Here is a 21,573-nt window from a genome sequence, read left to right as displayed (position 1 = left end):
CAGAGTACATCATGAGAAACGCTGGACTGGAAGAAACACAAGCTAGAATCAAGATTTCCGGGAGAAATATCAATAACCTCAGATATGCAGATGACACCACTCTTTTGGCAGAAAATGAAGAGGACCTAAAAAGCCTCTTGATGAAAGTGAAAGAGAAGAGTGAAAAAGTTGGCTTAAAGCTCAACATTCACAAAACAAAGATCATGGCATCTGGTCCCATCACTTCATGGCAAATAGATGGGGAAACAGTGGAAACAATGTCAGACTTTATTTTTGGGGGCTCCAAAATCACTGCAGATGGTGATTGCAGCCATGAAATTAAAAGACGTTTCCTCCTTGGAAGGAAAGTTATGACCAATCTAGATAGCATATTCAAAAGCAGAGACATTACTTTGCCAACAAAGATCCGTCTAGTCAAGGCTATGGTTTTTCCTGTGGTCATTTATGGATGTGAGAGTTGGACTGTGAAGAAAGCTGAATGCTGAAGAATTGATGCTGTTGAACTGTGGTGTTGGAGAAGACCCTTGGACTACAAGGAGATGCAACCAGTCCGTCCTAAGGGAGATAAGTCCTGGGTGTTCATTGGAAGGACTGATGCTGAAGCTTAAACTCCAGTACTTTGGCCACTCATGCGAAGAGCTGACTCATTGGAAAAGACCCTGATGCTGGGAGGCATTGGGGGCAGGAGGAGAAGGGGACGACAGAGGATGAGATGGCTGGATGGCATCACCGATGCTATGGACATGAGTTTGGGTAAACTCCGGGAGTTGGTGATGGACAGGGAGGCATGGCATGCTGCGATTCATGGGGTCGCAAAGAGTCAGACATGACTGAGCGACTGAAACGAACTGAACTGAACTAATCAGTCTTGGCAACGTTTTCATCTGGGGCTGGATACTTTTTTGTTGTGGGGCTGTCCTGCACATTGTACCATGTTTAGCCGCATCAGTGGCCTCTATCCAGAAGACGCCAATAGCATCTCTCACCCCAGCTGAGACATTGTGACAATTAAAAATGTCTCCACACATTGCCAGACGTTCCCTGGGAGTCAAAATCACCCCTGGTTGAGAACAACTGCTGTAACTTCATTGTTGTTTAGCTGCTATGTCACATCTGACTATTTTGCTATCCCATGGACTGTAGCCTGCCAGGTTCCTCTGTCCACGGGATTTCCCAATCAAGAATACTAGAGTGGGTTGCCATTTCCTTCTCCAATAACTTCTTTAGGAGTAATTTGTTACTCTGGGGTTCTGTCCTCTCCTAGAGTTTCCTTTGGGGAAAAAAAATCCATTTCTGAGATTGTCCTTCAGTTATGATGACAGTGAAATCATTTTACAAAGTGAATGACTGCAGATGGCAGGTAACCTTCTAAAACATTTCTCATCACATGGGCTCAAACCACACAGCCAATTTGTAAACAGCAGGCTTCTCACTGGCAACTAAATGCCCCGACGATAAGCTAAATGCGGAGAGCATAAAAAAAAAGAAACAAAGTTAGCGTGCAATGTTCTCTTCTCAAACCCTTTTTGGGCAAAGACGACGGCTCTGCCAGCATTCCAGAATAATGACAGCTGATGTGCCCTTTGTCAACTTTCCCTCCTGCTCGTTTGAAAATGCAGACTGAACTTTTTCCAGAACTTCTTCTGATACCATTTACTGAGCCTAGAATCAGATCCATTAGAAGAGAGAGCAATCAGTGTACCAGATGCCCCACCGACCATTCCTGGTGGGAAGGTGAGGGTTCAGCATCCAGGACTTGGGGTCCCCCGACCACTTTCATGGGCTCAGTGCCACTTTTAACCATTTTACACCTTGGGTGTCTGAGAAGGATTTCACTGGAACCAGGAATTGTGAAGTCGAGGAGCTGGAAAGCTACTGGTCCCACACAAGCCCCATTTTCTACAGATGAGGAGATGGAACCCAGGGCTTTAATCATGAGTTTAATCATGGCCAGAGCACTTTCCTCTATTCCAGGAGGGCAGCCAGGCAACTCCAGTGAGAGGTCACTTCCTCCCTGCCATGCCTTGATTTCTACTTCTCTACGTGAGCCCAGTGGCTTCTAGCTTACAGGCTTGTTCTAGAAATTAAACTAGAGCCAGGAAGTGGCCACAAGCACCACTAATATGGACTGAGTCCTTGTGTCCTTTCCCTCCCCCCAACTTCATCTGTCGAAGCCTTAACCCTCACTGTGATGGCATTTGGAGGTGGGGCCTCCGCTTTGGAAGTAATTAGGTTTGGATGAGGTCATGAGGGCGGAGCTCCTGTGATGGGATCCATGTTCTTAAAAGGAGATGAAGGGACCAGAGCTGGCTCGCCCTCTGTCCTGCGAGACAGAGCAAGAACCTGGCTGTCAGTGAACCAGGATGAGGGCCCTCAGGAGAACCTGACTATGGTGCACCCTGACCTCGAATTTCCCAGTCTTCAAAACTGTAAGATGTATGTATCTGTTGTTTACTGGTCTATGGTGTTCTGTTTCAACAGCTTGACCTGCCTAGGGCAAGTACTCTTCATATCCCTTACATAAACTCCTTCATTTCTTGCTTCCCAGGTGGCGCTAGTGTTACAGAATCTTCCTGACAATGTAGGAGACATAGGTTTGATCCCTGGGTTGGGAAGATCTCCTGGAGAAGGACATGGCAACCCACTATACTATTCTTGCCTGGAGAATTCTGTGGACAGAGGAGCCTGGAGGGCTATAGTCCATGGGGTTGCAAAGAATCGGACACGACTGAATTGGCTGAGCACACACACACACAGACAAGAGCCCTTCACATGATTTCATCTCCTCTTGTGATCAAGTGAAAGCTCAGCCTGCTGGCCTACACAGACTCTGCCCCTGCCTGACCCCATAGGTATCTCCCTCTGACTGCTCTTCCTTGAACCACAAACTTACATGAAACCAAAGAAAATGATCACAGGTCCATTGATTTTCATTTCTGCTGCACACTTCAATATCAACCTGAAAAGGTGCCAGGGCTGAGGCAGGGATATGTGGCTCACAATGAACCTCCTGATCCCCTTTCTAAATTCTTTATAAATCCAAGAGCTTGTGTGGCACAATTAAGATTCAATGCAACCAAATAAATAAATATTTTTTAAAATCTAAAAGAATACACAAATAGGTGAAATTTTGCATCGCTACTGAAAACACTAAGCAAGGGTCATACACATAAGGCAGAACCTCTGAGAGATTTCTGGAAACTAGTTTGGTCACCACCAGCCTGAATGAAGGATGGAGTCCTCAGTTTATCTCAAAAAACAGGATGAAGGGAGGACGGATCCCAGTTGCTGCTGGGTGACACCCCCAGAGGCTTGGAATAGTAGATCCTGGAGACCTAGGCAGAATCAGGGTAGCTTTTCAAAGACAAATGTCAACTGCACTTGAGTGTCTAATTAGAGTACTGATGCCGAGGTCCACACAAGATGGGAAATCTCTCAGTTTTTCCATCAAGACCAGCCAACAACTAAAGGGAGGCTCTTGGGACATTGATCCCAGGAAGCCGGTCATGCCACATGGAGGAGAGGCCATTGCACTTACTATGTCAACCAAATAGGACAAGGACTCTTGTCCTCTGCTAGGCAAAAGTGAACACTTGTCCTTCTGTCTCCTCTGCTCCCTATGGATAAACAGATCAAGATTCTGGCAAATGTGAACTACAACAAGGACAATTCTTTTCCTTCACCCCTCATGTGCATGTGGAGTGGCTTCAGTCATGTCCGACTCTTTGTGACCCCATGGACTGTAGCCCACCAGGCTCCTCAGTCCATAGGATTCTCCAGGCTAGAATACTGGAGGGGGCTGCCATTTCCTTCAGGGGATCTTCCCAACCCAGGGATTGAACTCTATCTCTTATGTCTCTTGTACTGGCAGGCAGGTTCTTTACCACCAGCACCACCTGAAAGTCCCTTAATCTGGGTCTGAAAGGTTTGGACTGGGACCCAACCAATTCCAAACAGAGCCCATTTCAAATGTTATTATTAGGTCACCCTCGTGAGGCTGAACAAAAAGAGAATTACTGTTTATGTGAAAAGATTCAGCTGTTCAGTAGATGAGATTGATTTGAGGAATCAGAGATTCTCAGGCATAAAACTTCACTTTTAAAAGAGCGCAGGGAACAAAATGAAAAGACAACTCTCAGAATGGGAGAAAATATTTGCAAATGAAGCAACCAACATGGGATTAATTGCCAAAATATACAAAGAGCTTGTGCAGCTCAATATCACAAAAACAAACAAATCAATCAAGAAATGGGCAGAAGAACCAAAATAGATGTCGCTTCAAAGAAAACAAATTGTTAAAAAGCACAGGAAAAGATGTTAAACATCACTAATTATTAGAGAAATGCAAATTAAAACCACAATAAGGTATCACTTCACATTGGTCAGAAGGGCCACCATCAAAAAATCTACAAATAATAAATGCTAGAGAGGGTGTGGAGAAAAGAGAACCTTCCTACATTGCTGGTGGGAATGTAAAATAGTATAGTCACTATGAAGAACAGAACGGAGGTTCCTTAAAAGCCTGAAAATAGAGTTATCACATGATCCAGCAATCCCACTACTGGGCATATACCCTGAAAAAACCATAACTCAAAAAGGTACATGCACCTCAAAGTTCACTGCAGCACTATTTACAATATCCAGTTAATAGTCGTTTAGTCGTGTCTGACTCTTTGAGATCCCATGGACTGGAGCTATTTTTGTTTCGTAGATAAGTTCACTGGTACCCTTTTTTTAGATTCCACGTATAAGTGATATCACATGATATTTGTCTTTCTGTGACTTAGTATAGCAATCTCTAGGTCTATCCACATTGCTGCAAATGGCATTATTTTGGTCTTTTAATGGCTGTGTAATATTCCATTGTATATATGTACCACATCTTCTTTATCTATTCCTTTGTTGATGGACATATAGGTTGCTTCCACTGAGCAACTAACACTTTATTTCTGGGCTTCCCTGGTGGTGCCGATGGTAAAGAATCTGCCTGCGGTGCAGGAGACCCAGATTCTTGGGATTTCCCAGGGAAGAATAGTGAAGTGGGTTGCCATTCCCTCCTCCAGGGGGATCTTCTCAACCCAGGGATCTCAACCCAAAACCAGAAGACAAAATCAATCCAAATGTTATAATCAATGAAAATTAGTTAAATTTTTACTAAGAGAATAACATCCAGATTAGACTGGATGTTTTTCACAGACTCTGAAAAATCCATTTGATGCAAGATACACAATCTGATATATAAAATATGGGCAAAGGTATGTTGACAATGCACACAAAAATATGTTAGAGACTTCAATATTAATTTTTAAAAATGTACGTATCAAGGGAAAATAAACAGGACAAAAGCCTCTCTTTAAATGAAGGTATTATTGATTTAATCTTTCTAGTATTAGTCATCTACATCAACATATTTAAAGCAAAACTTGTTAAAAATATAAGAAAGAATTGGAAGAATTATTCACAGTAGCAGTAGGAAGGTTTATCACACCTCTCTTGACTGACAAAGTGAGATAAAGATAATAAATAATGAATAAAGATCTCAAAAACACCACTGTTAACATTAAAATATATCTTATCAACATTCAGTCTATTAAATGTGCTAATTATTGATCATATATCAAATAATCAAAAAAGCTAATACATTTCATAAGCTATAAATTATTGGGTTTACATTCTTTGATCACAATGCAGTAAATCTGAAATTGGTTTTTAAACATAGGGGATAAAAAATCTACCATATGACCTAACAATCCCACTACATTAGGGTACATGTATTGTTATCAATAACAATTGACTGATAATGATACATGTACCCTAATGTTCACTGCAGAACTATTTACAATAGCTAGGAAATGGAAGCAACCTGGATGCCCACTGAGAGATGAATGGATAAAGAAATTGTGGTACATATACACAATGGAATATTACTCAGCCATAAAAACGAATACATTTGAGTCAGTTCTAATGAGGTAGATGAAACTAAAGACTATTATACACAATGAGTATGTCATAAAGAGAAAAACCAATGCATACTAACACACAGATATGGAATCTAGAAAGATGATACTGACGAACCTATTTGCAGAGCAGCAATGGAGACGCAGAGATAGAGAACAGATCTGTGGACACAGTGGGGGCAGGAGAGAGTGGGACAAATTGAGAGAGCAGCACTGAGATATATACATTACCATATGCAAAACAGATAACCAGTGGGAATTTGCTGTATGACACAAGGAGCTCAAACCTGGTGCTCTGTGATGACCTAGAGGGGTGGGATGGGGTGGGAGGTGGGAAGGAGGTACAAGAGGGAGGGGACATATGTATACTTATGGCTGATTCATGTTGATGTATGGCAGAAACCAACATAATATTGTAAAGCTATTATTCTCCAATTAAAAATAAACTTTAAAAAAAGAAAAAATAATATCCTCCTTAGGTCTATTGTTCAAATAGCCTATAGATTTATATATTTTTATCTTCTAAATAGTTTTTACTTTTTGGAAACATAGAACTCTAGATAATGTTTGTTTTAATATTTTTTGAAAAATAGTGACAATAAATAATATAACAGTTTTGATAATCACAATCACATAAATGAAATTTTGCAATAAAAATGATACAACAACCAAAAAGTAGGGGATAAAAGCACCAATTACTGTTCAAATAACAAGCAACAACAACAACAATACAAGAAATCCTCTTCAGTTCCTATAGGACTAAAGAGCTACAAACAGAGGGAAAAAAAACTGGATGAGAGCACTGCCTAGCAAAACATAAGGCAAGAAACTCAAGTTGCAGGGAAGAAAATGAACAACTTTGGTAATTTTTAATCTTAGACGAGAAAAATTAAAATACGTGAACCAAACATTCTGCTTGTTAACATAAAAGAACAAAATATAACCAGAAAAACAAAGGAAATGTCTAGAGCTTAAATTAGTGGCCTGGAAAACAGAGAAAAATGATTAATAAATTCAGGATGTGGGTTCTCTGAAAAAAACTAATGAAATGAACAATCTTTCAAGACACCTCAGTGAAGACAGAAAGTGAGAAAACATAAATAGATGGTGTACAAAATGAGAGAGATTGAAAAGAAATGAAAAAATAACAGAATTTCATGTAGAATTCTGTGCTAAAACGTAGGACCTCAATAAGAAGGAAAATAGAAAAGAAGAAAACGAAGATTATCAAATCTGACAATCAGAATAGACCACTATCCATGGAAGAAATAGAAAACAGTCTCCAAGAGCTGCTTCCATAAAAGGTGCTATACCCAGATGTTTTATGGGCAAGTTCTTTCAGACCTTCAAGGAACACATAATTCTTATGCTATTTAAATTGTTACAGATAGTAGAAAAAAAGGAGAAGTGTCACAATTCATTTTATAAAGCTAACATAATCTTGAAACCAAAAAAGCAACAAAAACACCACTGTAAAATAAAAAAATACATTCATTTCACATAGAAATATAGATGCAAACCAGAAATAAAATATTTAGTAGAATATAGCAACATAGAAAAGAATAATACCACTGATCAGCTAGAATTTAATCCAAGAATACATGATTGGTTATTATTAGGAAATAAAATTTATCAACTCAATGTCAATGAAAAATATTATATTGATGCCTATTAAAAAGGCAACAATTGATAAAATTAAAAATTCATTTTGATAAAATTGTTCTATAAACTATAGAAAAATAATTCCTTGATATGATGAAGGATATTGATCTAAAAACCAACAGTGTCATATCTAATGATGAAATACCCAAAGCAGCATTTTCCAACTTCTTTGTAACAATCATTTTTCAAGAACATGTTAGTAAGTGTGATTAAAAGCAAAGTGCAAACAATAGTCAAAAAATAATTTGGGAAGTAAATGGAGAAATATTATATTTTTTATTGAAGTACTGTTGACTTACAGATGTCATATTTCTTTACAGGAGGTCTCAGTGTGATAAAGATGGTGCCTTTCAAATTGATCTATATATCCAAAAATTATGAATAACATGTGACAGGATTTGTGTATGTATGTGTGAGAGCATGTATGTGAACATACATGTATGTGAACAGTGGTGTTGGTGGAGCAGGAGATGTAACTGGACAAAATGAGCTCAGAATTTTCCTGGAAGAATGAACGTGCAAAGACAGACAAAATAATGTCGAAAAACAATATTCATCCAGGTGCCTTCACCCCCAAAATATGAAAGTGTATTACGAAACCACAGAAGCTAAAATAATGTAGCACTAATAGCAGAGAGACAGATAAATGTAACAGAAGTGGGAGTTCCAAAATAGATTCAAGATTCTTCCTAATGTAACAAAGGCAGTTTCCCAAAGAAGATGGGAAAGGATAGATTATTCAAAAAGTCTTTCATGAGTATCTAGCTAGGGACTTCCTTGGTGGTCCAGTGGTTAAGACTTCGCCTTTGAATGCAGGGGGTGTGGGTTCAATCTGGTCAGGGAGCAATGATCCTACATACCTCAGGGCCAAGAAACCAAAACATAGAAGCAATATTGTAACAAATTCAATAAAGACTTTAAAAATGGTCCACATAAAAATCTTTAAAAAAAAAGAATATCTGGCTAGCCATTTCAACATAAATACAGTTAGACATCACTACCAAAATACAAAACTAAATTCCAGGTAGATGACAAATGATGCTCTAAAAGAACTAGGAGAAAATAGAGGTTATCTGAGTTACATGGGGGAAGATCTCTCCAAGGGTCCCCTAGAAGGCACAATCCATGAAGAAACATTAAAATATGAGACTACATAAAAATTTTAAAAGTCTATGTATTTGTAAAAGGACAAAAAGGATAAAATGCAAAAAAAAAAAAAAAAACAATGAGAAGAATAGTCGCTAAATATGTATAAAGATTATAAAACTATTAAATATCCCTTGTCTTTATTCCCTTTTTAGTAAACCTATACCTCTCTCTGCCTGCGTGGAGGAGGAGGAGTATGTGGTTCAAAGGAGGGTCCCTTTTAGCCAGAAAAAGGAAGGGAAAGCTTTCTGTATCTGCCCTCCACAGGTGGACAGTGGGGGAAGTGGGGAAGGAGGAAGCAAAAAGAGAAAACCTGGAGTTCCCAAACTCCCCTCTTGACAAGCACTGCAGAGGCTGTTAAGACAGAGTTGGAAATGAAGGTGGCTTTTCCCACTCTCCATCCTGGCATCTGGGAGATGACACAAGAGGGCTATTACATCTGCTAAAGTCACAGCCCGTGTGGCTGGGTGCAGAAGAGTAGGTGTGGGTTGGCACAAATGTTTGGTGTGGTGTGGAGTGGTATGGTGTGGTGTAGTATGGAGTAGTGTGGTGTGGTATGGTAAGGTGTGGTATGGTCTGGAGTGGTGTGGTGTGGTGAGGTATGGTGAGGTGTGGTGTGAGTGGTGTAAACTTGGAGGAACCCATAGGGCTCTCCATGCCTTCAGACAATGATGAAACATCATTGAGAATTTAGCTCAGGAGCCTGTGAACAGTGACCACGCGGGCTGTTACAGACAAAGTGACTCCTTGGCCAATGGCAATAGAACAAGCATCACCCCAGCCAGGAACCAAATGGAGACAAAAAGATAAACCTATAGTGACTTAAGAGGGCTGGGTCATTAGGTGGGGCAACTGTCCGTGGGTGAGCACCCTCAAACTCATCGGGGACAGCTGTGTGATGGCTAGAGACTGGCACCTGGGGCCAGCCACTAGACTAAAACAACATCCCCAGTGCCAGAAACTAAAAATCACCATGAGAGATCAACCTGCTGCTGCTGCTGCTAAGTCGCTTCAGTTATGTCTGACTCTGTGCGACCCCATAGATGGCAGCCCACCAGGCTTCCCTGTCCCTGGGATTCTCCAGGCAAGAATACTGGAGTGGGTTGCCACTGCCTTCTCCAGAGACATCAACCTAGGACCTGATAATTTCCTATCACCCACTACCCCAATAACCATAATATGTGCCCCTGATTAACAATTTAGCACGCAAACCTGCAATGCTGAGTTATCCAAGAGATGCTGAGTATATAAAGATGCTGCTTAAATGATTGGATTTGACTGAACTTACTGGGTTTAACTAAAAGTGTGTGTGTGTGTGTGTGTGTGTGTGTGTGTGTGTGTGTGTGTCTCTGTCTGTCTGTCCCCTGGGAGTTCATGAAAAAGATCACATCAGTTTTTGAAAAATAAAGAAGCTATATTTTCTCAGCATGTCTGAATACAGCATGAGAAAACTGGCAACTCAAGATATACAGTAATAAGTGATTAATATGATCAATGTATACAATAAACTTACAAATGGAAAAGAAGTAAAACTCAGTGGCTTAACAAAAAAGTGTCCAAATAGCACAGATGAGCGATTTCACAATACAAAATTGAAATAGAAATGACTGATATGAGGGGAGTGGATTTCAAATATAAAAATATGGGGGGGATTTCAAATAGTAAAGAAAAATGCAGTTTCAAGATGAAAAGTCACTATACACATGTCCAGATAGAAAACCAAGTTAAAGAACTAAAAGACAGTAAACCTGTCCAATGGGGAAAATGCCTTAGGAAAAATCCTTCCGCCTGAACCTGCAACCACGAAATAAGAAAACACAGCAATACCTAGGTCACTAAGTGGTGTCTCTTTCGGAGTACTGACTTGCCTGTATACAGTTGGTTTAAAAGAGTCAGTTATTGTTCAAAGCTTTGTTAGAACTCATTGTAGACGTCTTCTGAGCCTGAGGCACATTCTTTGGAATATGATGGTAAATCTCCAATGACAGATTCGTCTTGTGGAAAGAGCCACAATTAATTTAAAGCCAAGTCTGGTTAGACTATTTGTGATCAGGGAAAGCTTTTCTCGTAAATCTGCTCTGAAGGCAATGACACAAGAGGCATTTGAGAACTCTGTGGCAGCTCGCGGAAATAAATATTTTCAACCTCAAGTGAGAAGGATCCTATTTGGCAAGGTATCTCTCACCTGTCCTGGGTCAATGTCTCCCAACTGGTCTAGCCAGTCTTCTTTTTGCTAAGCCTCTGATAACTTAACATATAAACTTGATCATGTCATCCTTGTTCCTGGTCATCTTCAAATAAAAACACAAACTCATAAAAATGACCCTTCAGTCCAGTCTTATCAGAGTCTTTATCCATCTCATTCCCTCCAGTCTCCTTTTAGCCAATTAACAGCTCCTTGGTCTACAGATCTCAGCCCCAAAGATCAAGGTCAAGAGGGTCAAGCTCTCCTTCCCAGCAAGCCTATTCTACCCTCTCGCCCAGGGTCACTCATCCATAGTACATGTTTCCAAGGTACCACTCCATCCTCTTCCTTGTACACAATTTTGGCATTTTTATGTGGTTATCTGATTCATGTCTGTCTCCTCATGGAGATTAGAAGCCTGCAGGAAGGCAAACACCGAGGTTGTTTTTACATGGTTACATTTCATAAACCCCAATATATGGGACATTCTCGATAAGTAACTGGAAGATGAATGAGAAATGCTGCCTGATACAGTTGTGAGGAAGATGTACTGGAAGATGGTTGCAATAATCCCCTTATTCCTTTGCAAATCTGCTCTCCCACCAGGAGGTGAGTCTGTTTCCCTCCCCTTGAAGGTATACTGGCCTCGGTGACTTGGTTTTCCTGCAGAATGAGGCAGCAGTGACCCTGGGCCAGGTCTGGGTCTTGTGCTTCAGAAGCCTGGCAGTTTCTGCCCCGATTCTCTTGGAGAGAAGTGCCACACTGCAGGAGAGCTGGCTTCAACTACTGGGGGAAAAGCGGCCACCAATTCTAACATCCCAACAGCCCAATAAACTAGACCTTGACTCATAACTGCCCTACAGTCACAAGCCATAGCAGGATTGTTGCCTTAAGTTACTAAATTTTGAGATGATTTGTGGTGCAGCAAGGGGCTTCCCCCATGGCTCAGCTGGTAAAGAACCTGTCTGGCAATGTAGGAGATGCAAGAGATGTGGGTTCAATCCCTGGGTCAAGAACATCCCCTAGAGAAGGAAATGATAATCCTTGGAAAAGAAAATAGCAACTCACTCCAGTATTCTTGCCTGGGAAATCCCATGGACAGAGGAGCCTAGGGGCCACAGTCTATGAGGTCACAAAGAGTTGGACACGACTTCACACACACACCTACCTATGTGATGCAGCTGCTGCTGCTGCTAAGTCACTTCAGTCGTGTCCGACTCTGTGTGACCCCATAGACGGCAGCCCACCAGGCTCCCCGGTCCCTGGGATTCTCCAGGCAAGAACACTGGAGTGGGTTGCCATTTCCTTCTCCAATGCATGAAAGTGAAAAGTGAAAGAGAAGTTGCTCAGTCATGTCCGACTCTTCGAGATCCCTTGGACTGCAGCCCACCAGGCTCCTCGGTCCATGGTATTTTCCAGGCAAGAGTACTGGAGTGGGGTGCCATCGCCTTCTCCAATGTCATTATGTGCACTCACCCCTTTTTCTTGTTACTTTTCACACAGCACCATCTGAAACTTGCTATGTATTGTGCAGATTTTCAGCTCCACTAGGGCAAGGATTTGTCTTTATCTCCAGGGATTCTCTAGCTACCTGGCACATAGGAGATGCTCAATGAAATTTTGCTGAATGAATAAATGACTATGCCTCACTGCTTCCACCTGGTAATCATCTTGCCTGCATTGCCTTCTCCTGGACACTGCATCTTAAAACATTCTCCCTCCTTACCATGTGCTGTCTTTTTTAAAAAAACATCTATAAACTTTTTCAAAATAAGTTATTTTTTAATTGGCCATACCATGTGGCACGTGAGATCTTAGTTCCCCAACCAGGAATCAAACCCACAGACTCTACAGTGGAAGCATGGCATCTTAACCAGTGGACTGCCAGGGAAGTTGCTGTACTGTTTTTTTTTTTTATTTATTTTAAAATAATTCTCAAATAGTAATGTCCATCTGAAGCATGGCTCAGCCAGTGCTCTCTCCTTTCATTCAGAGATAATGGCAATGGCTCAGTGCAATAATAATACTTATTTTGAATGTAAATCAGATGTGTTCAGAGTTCTGATGCGTATAACCAAGTGTTCAGTAAATGCTTCCCCCCTCATCCCCTTCTCTCTGATGCTTTCTTTTGCCCAGACCTCCAAAGGCATCCACTCTTCATGGCAACATCCCACATCAACATATGTCAGTAATGATCTGTGAAACATATGAATTCAGATAAGATGAACATTTATTGCCATTTGCTCTGTGCTAGGTGCTATATTAGGCAGCTGACCCATATAACATCCCATATTTTATGAAAAAAGAAAGCCTAGGTTGAAATCTCAGGTCAATACTTTCTCCATCCAGCACACTGCCTTTGGTACCAGTTGGCTCTAGACAAAAGAATGTAATAGGCAAAGATGAAACACACACTCCAGGTCCCAAGGTTCCTTGAGGCACAGTTTATACCCTTCCTTCTTTCATATGTTGAAGGCTGCTGCTGCTGCTAAGTCACTTCAGTCATGTCTGACTCTGTGCGACCCCATAGAAAGAAGCCCACCAGGCTTCCCTGTTCCTGGGATTCTCCAGGCAAGAACACTGGAGTGGGTTGTCATTTCCTTCTCCAATGCATGAAAGTGAAAAGTGAAAGTTAAGTCACTCAGTTGTGTCCAACTCTTTGCGACGCCATGGACTGCAGCCTACCAGGCTCCTCCATCCATGGGATTTTCCAGGCAAGAGTACTGGAGTTGGGTGCCATCGCCTTCTCTGATGTTGAAGGCTAACAGCTTCAAATTCTTTTTATTTAGCTTCATGATCAAAACTTGTTTTCTAAGAACATTCACTCACTCTAGGACTTCCCTGGTGGTTCAGTGGCTAGGAATCCGCCTGCCAATGCATGGGACATGGGTTCAATCCCTGGTCCAGGAAGATCCCACATGCCTTGGAGCAACTGAGCCCTTGCTCTAGACCCCACGAGCTGCAACTACTGAAGACCGTGTGCCCTAGAGCCCATGCTCCACAACAAGAGAAGCCAATGCAAAGGGAAGCCCACTTACTGGAACTAGAGAAAGCCCCTGCACAGCAGAAAAGACCAAGCACAACCAAAAATAATAAAAATAAATAAGCAAAAACAAAATTTAAAAAATTCACTCTTGGGTATAAATGACTGATCATTACATCAAGTGTAATCTCCCTCCCCTGAAGGGGTTCTCAATTTCAGGCAAATATTTAGGATATGGGAAGAAGACAAGGCTAGCAAGACTTAGACTTGAAGGCAGAAAAGTCAGATTTCTACCTGTAATCAGGCTATTCAGCCCAGCAACCAACCCAGCCCTGGTGGGGAACAACTGGGGAGAGAGTGAAGTGTGGAATCCGTGGGGAGACAGAACCTTCTCACAAATCCAGAGGGGCCTTCAGCAATGAGATAGGAGGCCCCCCTCACCTGATTATCCTGGCTTGGTTCCTGCACACATGGGTGCTTCACCCTCAGCTTTGCACAGTACATCCACCCCCGCTTTGATTTTAGTTTCTAAGCCCTCTGTCCTCTGGCAGCTGAGGGCAAACCCATAAGCTCTCTTCCCAAGAGACTACTTGTCCTACTTAAGAGCTCATGTCCCTTGGGTATAATAATATAATGGCATATTTATTCTTCTCTCCACATTTTGCATGAAAAATGTACTTAAGATAGTTACTAAAAACAAACAACGTCTCACTGATGGCTCATGAGATGCAGTGCAGTCTTCAAGTCCCTGCTAAGTCAACTGTGAGACATCTAGATGCTTCTGTAGTGATTTCCAGACATCATTCACTATTCTATTCTTTAGCATTTCTAATATCACTTTGAGGACCAATCTCATAGATTTGTGATCATTGTTTTCAATTTGTCTCCTTAACTAGACTGTGAGACCCTTGAGGGCAGAGTCTGTGCTTTGGTCAACTTTTTGTTCTAACACAGTGCCTGGCACTTATTATACAGCCAATCACTCTGGGAAGAAACAATGTCTTATTTGTTTGGTGTCAAAAAGAAACTGTGGACCATAGATTTGGTAGGTTTGGTGATCTTGTGCCCATTTTCGGTTATTCCCTGGTGGCTCAGAGGTTAAAGCGTCTGCCTGCAATGCAGGAGATGTGGGTTCGATCCCTGGTTTGAGAAGGTCCCCTGGAGAAGGAAATGGCAATCCACTCCAGTATTCTTGCCTGGAGAATCCTATGGACGGAGGAGTGCCCATTTTCACTTCAACATTACCAGCTTCCCAAGACAGCAGATCCACAAGAGAAGCTCTGATAAGACCAGAGTCTCCTTTCCCCAGATGGACTCAAGATCCAGTCTATCATGCTCATCTTCTTGGATAGCTAAGCCACCACTGGAAGTCCCAAACTCCCAGTCACCCATCCTTATCTGAGCTGTTCCCACCATGTGGCTCTGTATGACCCCTAATCCAATCTAGGAGCCTCAGGAGATGTGGTTTGATCCTTGGGTCAAGAAGATCCCCTGAAAGAGGAAATGTCAACTCACTCCAGTATTCTTTCCTGGATGATCCCATGGACAGAGGAGCCTAATGGGCCACAGTCTACGGAGTCACAAAGAGTCAGACATGACTGAGTGAGCGCATAAACAGCACAATCTGATCTAGCCTATGTTCCTTCACAGTCTCCCCTTCTTTACTTCAGCCCCTAGATATAATCAGTCATCAGCAACATTCCCTATCATTCCCAGCCTCGTAGCTGTGAGAGACCAGCATTCAGCCTTCTTGATTGGTCTTCCTTTAAATAAATGACCTTAAGTCTCAAACATGTCCTCAGCTCCTCCTGGCAACTCTAGAAAATTTCCATAATCTATTTACTCTCTCACCTCAAAGACTGATCTTTCACATTTTCTTTTACTCCTCAAACTACCATCACTTCCTATTCCTTCCTCACTCTTAGTTGATGATCTTAATTATTTTTTTTTCTTTCCAACTCAGTTTATTGAAAATAGGGACTAGAAGTGCATTCTTCTTGGAAAAATGCTGTTATAGATGACGGTAAAAAAAAAGAAAATAGGGACTAGAGATGCCACAGGACATTTTCATAAACACTTAGATATTTGGTTCATTTCTTTTTCATGATGAGCAGAATTATACAGAAGGGAACCCAAAGCAAGAGAAATTAAGCTGATGTGTACTTTTATCTGACTACAATTTGCTCCTGATGTATAAAGCAAGCCAGGCTGAAGCCATCAGCATTACCTATATCTAAAATTTAACTCTAACAATGATGCTGTTTGCTTGGTAGGAACATTTGCTTTCTAAAAATGAATGTTTTCTATTCTCTTAGTCATTCTGAAATTAAAATCAGCTTAGTTTTAAAAATACATAAATTTCATCAAACTTTGAGATGACCATGAGTCTTATTTCATGGGGAACATGCATGTATTTGGAAGTGATCTTGACTTTTCCCCTCCTTACCTACTGCCTCTGTGCCTATACACTCTGGCTTCCCCATCATTTTCAAACCCTCTTGTCTCCTCCCTTGCCTGTACCATCAGGATCTCTCTAGGCCATCATTTCCATCAGAAAATAAACATGATATCCTATCTCCCACCTTTGAAAATTTTCTCTAGATCCTTATAGCTACACTGCCTTTCCCTGTCCCACAGTCTAGCAAAACCCTTTCACTTCACCTTTCAGTCTCTCAAAAAAGTGCACAATCAGGCTTTCATCTCCATCACTCCACTGAAACTACTGTCCTCAAAGAAAGTGTTAGTTGCTCAGTTATGTCCAACTCTTTGCGACCCAAGGGACTGTAGCCTGCCAGGCTCCTCTGTCCATGGGATTCTCCAGGCAAGAATACTGGAGTGGGTTGCCATTTCCTTCAGGACTTCCTCATATCACCAAAGACCTCTACAAGGCCAAGTCCATGGTGGGTTCCCAGTCCTCCTCTGACTTGGTCTAGCAACTGCATGTGACAGCTGATGACTCCTGCCTTCATGAAACATCTCCATTCAGTTTCCGGGACATCACCTTCTTCTACCTCCCTGGCCACTCCTCAGTTTCTTTTGCTGATCATTTCTCTTCCTTTTCCTGACCCTCAAATATCAGGATCCAAGGCTCAGTCTTCATCTCTCGTTCCTCTCCACACTTTCTCACTTGCATATCTTTCCATTTCTGTGGAAATATGTGGATGTGTCCCAAGTTTGTATCATAAACTTGGATAAACATAAACAGCTTCCTCTCTTAGCTCCAAATACATGCATGTAACTGCCTGCTTGACATATCTACTCGTGCATCTAATAGACACTTCTCAGCATGGACTGTATAAAATAAGCACTGTGCTTCATATTCCTGCCAACCCCTTACTACCCCATCATTCTTTAGTTTCTCCAGTATCAGGAAATACTACTATTTACCTAGTTTTTAGGGCCTAAAACCCAAAAGTTATCTCTACTCCTCTCTTTTTTTTATATGCTATGTCCAAACTTGTCAGTTGTACCTCTGAAATAAGTGCCTATTGGGAGTACGTCAAGGCTGTATATTGTCACCCTGCTTATTTAACTTATATGCAGAGTACATCATGAGAAACGCTGGGCTGGAAGAAGCACAAGCTGGAATCAAGATTGCTGGGAGAAATATCAATAACCTCGGATATGCAGATGACACCACCCTTATGGCAGAAAGTGAAGAGGAGCTAAAGAGCCTCTTGATGAAAGAGGAGAGTGAAAAAGTTGGCTTAAAGCTCAACATTTAGAAAACTAAGATCATGGCATCTGGTCCCGTCGCTTCATGGCAAATACATGGGGAAACAGTGGAAACAGTGGCTGACTTTATTTTTTTGAGCTCCCAAATCACTGCAGATGGTGGTTGCAGCCATGAAATTAAAAGACACTCACTCCTTGGAAGGAAAGTTATGACCAACCTAGACAACATATTAAAAAAGCAGAGACATTACTTTGTCAACAAAGGTCTGTCTAGTCAAGGCTATGGTTTTTCCAATAGTCATGTATGGATGAGAGTTGAACTATAAAGAAAGCTGAGCGCCGAAGAATTGATGCTTTTGAACTGTGGTGTTGGAGAGGACTCTTGAGAGTCCCTTGCACTGCAAGGATATCCAACCAGTCCATCCTAAAGGAGATCAGTCCTGGATGTTCATTGGAAGGACTGATGTTGAAGCTGAAACTCCAATACTTTGGCCACCTGATGCAAAGAGCTGATTCATTTGAAAAGACCCTGATGCTGGAAAAGATTGAGGGCAGGAGGAGAAGGGGATGACAGAGGATGAGATGGTTGAATGGCATCACTGACTCAATGGACATGAGTTTGGGAGTTGGTGATGGACAGGGAGGCCTGGTCTGCTACAGTTCATGGGGTTGAAAAGAGTCGGATATGACTGACCAACTGAACTGAACTGGGATCACTTTGAACCACGCCCACCTGTCTTACCTGAGTACAGGGCTTCCCCACTTTTCCCCCCTTGATGTCTCCAACAGTCTCCTAAGTGGTCTCCCTGTTTCAACTCTTATCTGGGAAACAGCCCTCACTCCTCCCGGTAGCCAGAACCATCCTTTCAAAATATAAGACCAGCCACTCAGGTGCTAAAGCTCCTCTGATTGGATGACTTCCCATCACAATTAGAATAATATGCAAATTATACTTTGGCCTAAAAGACAGGTCAGGTTCCTTGCCAGCTCTGTACTGGGTATTGACTCTGCCCAGAAAACTCTTCCTCCTAGAATTTGCAAAGCTTGCTCCTCACTTCAGTCAGGTCTCTGCTCAAATATCACCTCTTCAGAGAGGAGTTTCCATGCCATTCACCACATTGTCATCCCAGTCTCTGTCTTATTATCCTGTTTACTTTTAAAATGGTGCTTGTTAATCCTTGACTTTTAAAGGTATATTTATTTGTTTTTGTCTATTTCCCCCCAAAGATTGCAAACATCTCAGTGCAAGGACTTTTCTGCCTTGTTCACCCTAAGTGTCTAGAACAAGTGCTTAATAAATACAGTACTTGACAGGTGAACAGATGCATAACTAAATGTGCAAACTTCAAGAGGAAGTGGGATGCAGATGATAGGTAAGGAGGCAGTGGCTCAGGTAAAGAAGGTTGTATAAATACAATCAAAGCTGTGATGTCATTCTAGAAGCAGAGAATGCAATAATGATGAAAGGCCAGAGAATGGACTTGGAAGGGCCTCTCAAGCAGCTGTGTTGGGTAGAAATTTCTGCAATGATGGAAATACTCTATATCTCTGCTGTTCAAAGCAGTAGCCACTGGCCACACGTGGTTGCCGAACACCTGAAATGGTCCAGTGGGACTAAGCAATTGAATACTAATTTTCTTTAATTTTAACTTACATTCAATAGACACATGGGGCTAGTGGTTATGACAGTAGACAGCAAAGCTTTAGAACCTGAAGAATTCCTTCCCCTGACTTGTGATTTTGGAATAATAACATATACCTCACTTAGTTATTGAGAGGACTAATGATATCAAATTGTCAATGTCTGAAACATAGTTAGTCCTCAAAAAATAATAGTGGCAATGACCACTCAGTGTTGCCAATAAAAGGACTTTCAGTCCATGCCATGTAAATTGACCCTAAAGTACAGAAAGACTTTTATGACTTTTTATTGTAATTTTTTGTTCACTTGAGCTACTGGATAACCAATGTGTGTGGGTCTACATTTGAGCTCACAAACTAAAAATAGTAAACAACCATTCTGGGGTGTCAGGAAGGCCTTCCAGAGGTAAATGATGAATCCAAGTGCATCAGCTTGCTGACACTTATAATGAACTAATTAGTTCTGACAACAGCTCATTCAGCATTTGTGAAAATTGGATCTGTAACATTACTGTTTGCTTTAATACTTAGCATTAAAATAAAGGGGAATGTATTTACTTATTGGAAATAGTATATTGAATTCTTTAAAGGTTAAACTGTTTTGGAGATATATTTTTTTCTTGCCAGTAGCTCGTTATAGTTTCTTCCACACAGAATCCAGAAAACAAAATGAACACAGATATAGAACATAAGCAGACCATTTTCACTAACCCTTAGGAATAATCTAATCTAATAATCAAATTGCACAAGTTTGTTCAGGATAAGCATCGTGCTTATTTTTAGGCCAAGAGAATTTGCAGTCCACAGCAGCAGAGATGAAAGTGACATTCCATTGCCCCTGCCTAAGTGCCTGGTGGAGGAGACTCAGAGACTTGAAATCCAAGGATGGATGTTTTTAAGTTAACAGCATTAACAGAAGCATTAACAGAAGTTGATATTCTTATTAAGAAGACCAATTAATCTGCATCGGTGGGAAACCACTTTGCAGTAGTCGAAAAAGTGCCCTAGGACTGAATATAAGTGAGATTGGAGCAGAAAGGGAATGAAAATTTACTTTTCTACAGGGAAGTCTTTCCTAACTGCCCTTCTAGCGTTGCCGTTTGAAATGCAGATCCTTTCTCGTCCACCCATGACTGTGAGTCTAGGATAGCAGAAGGGGAAGAGCTGATGTAAAGACTTACCAATGGGCATCACTAAGAAAAAAGGCAGCCAGCAGAGGACGAAGCAGCCGACCACGATGCCCAGCGTTTTGGCCGCTTTCTTCTCGCGGGAAAATTTGAGCAGTCTCACGGAGAAGTGCGTCTTGTTCTTGGCGCTGGTCACCCCGCTGCCTCCTACCTGGGCGTTTTTGCGATGGATGCGGAGCGTCACCTGCTCCGAGTCTGACTTGTCGGTCTTAAGGCCCGACTTGAGGCCCCGGCTCTCCCTCTTGGCCACGACGTAGACCCGGCAGTACATGACCAGGATGATGGTCAGCGGCACGTAGAAGGAGCCCAGAGCCGAGAAGAGCACGTAGCCCGGCTCCTCGTTGATCTGGCAGATGGTCTCGTCCTCCGGGGCCGGCTGCCTCCAGCCGAAGAGGGGCCCGATGGAGATGACCAAAGAGAGCGCCCAGACGCAGAGCAGGGCCATGAGGCCCCTCTTCTGGGTGACGATGGTGGGGTAGCGCAGAGGATAGCTCACGCCGATGTAGCGGTCGATGGAGATGATGCAGAGTCCCATGATGGAAGCCGTGCAGCACAGGACGTCTACCGCCGCCCAGACATTGCAGAAGACCCTGCCGAAGGCCCAGTAGCCCAAGATCTCGAAGATAGCGGAGAAGGGCAGCACCGTGGAAGTGAGGAGAAGGTCGGCCACCGCCAGGTTGACGATGTAGTAGTGTGTGACCGAGTGCAGGTGCCGGTGGCAGGCCACGGAAAGGATCACGAGGATGTTCCCCAGTACCCCGAAAAGGATGAGGCCCCCCAAGATCACCCCGAGCAGAATGGCCTTGGAAATGTTCACCGGTGGCGGCGGGTGGGTGCAGTTGGAGCTGTCGGAGGCATTTCCGGAGAGAAACACCATGGTCCCAGCCCCCCGGGGCCGGGGCCGGCAAAGTCCGGCTCTTGAGGGCCACCCCTCGGCGGGTGAGGAGGAGCGGAGCGAGGGAGCGGGGAGTCAAAAGCTCTCGGCTCCCAGGAGCCTCGTCTGCTGGGGTTGTCTGGGGGTAAGAGAGAACGTGCAGGGAGGAAGCAACCCCGGCCAGCCCGGGAAACCCTCAGTAGGCCATGCAAAGGGGTAGGGCTTTAAAGGCGACATGGCCAGGGGCTCCCGGGGCGGGCCGC

The 21,573-nt window shown here is 42.5% G+C and overlaps 1 protein-coding gene across 5 annotated transcripts in view; it reads right to left on the bottom strand.

Annotated features, from left to right (window-relative positions):
- The window catches only part of ADRA1A (adrenoceptor alpha 1A), a 109,932-nt gene extending 88,370 nt beyond the window's left edge, over positions 1–21,562 (bottom strand). For all 5 annotated transcript variants that reach the window (XM_010840150.1, XM_010840154.1, XM_010840152.1 and 2 more), the window contains exon 1: positions 20,431–21,562. In XM_010840150.1, the coding sequence (XP_010838452.1) occupies positions 20,431–21,313 (883 nt within the window). In that variant the 5' untranslated portion in view covers positions 21,314–21,562. The remainder of the gene's footprint in view (positions 1–20,430) is intronic.
- Positions 21,563–21,573: the final 11 nt, after the last annotated feature.

The sequence above is a fragment of the Bison bison genome, unplaced genomic scaffold (genome assembly GCF_000754665.1).
Source record: "Bison bison bison isolate TAMUID 2011002044 unplaced genomic scaffold, Bison_UMD1.0 scf7180017864141, whole genome shotgun sequence".
In the NCBI taxonomy this organism is placed as follows: Eukaryota; Metazoa; Chordata; class Mammalia; order Artiodactyla; family Bovidae; genus Bison; species Bison bison.
Note: the sequence above shows the minus strand (reverse complement) of the source record. Positions and strands in the feature narration are given on the sequence as shown.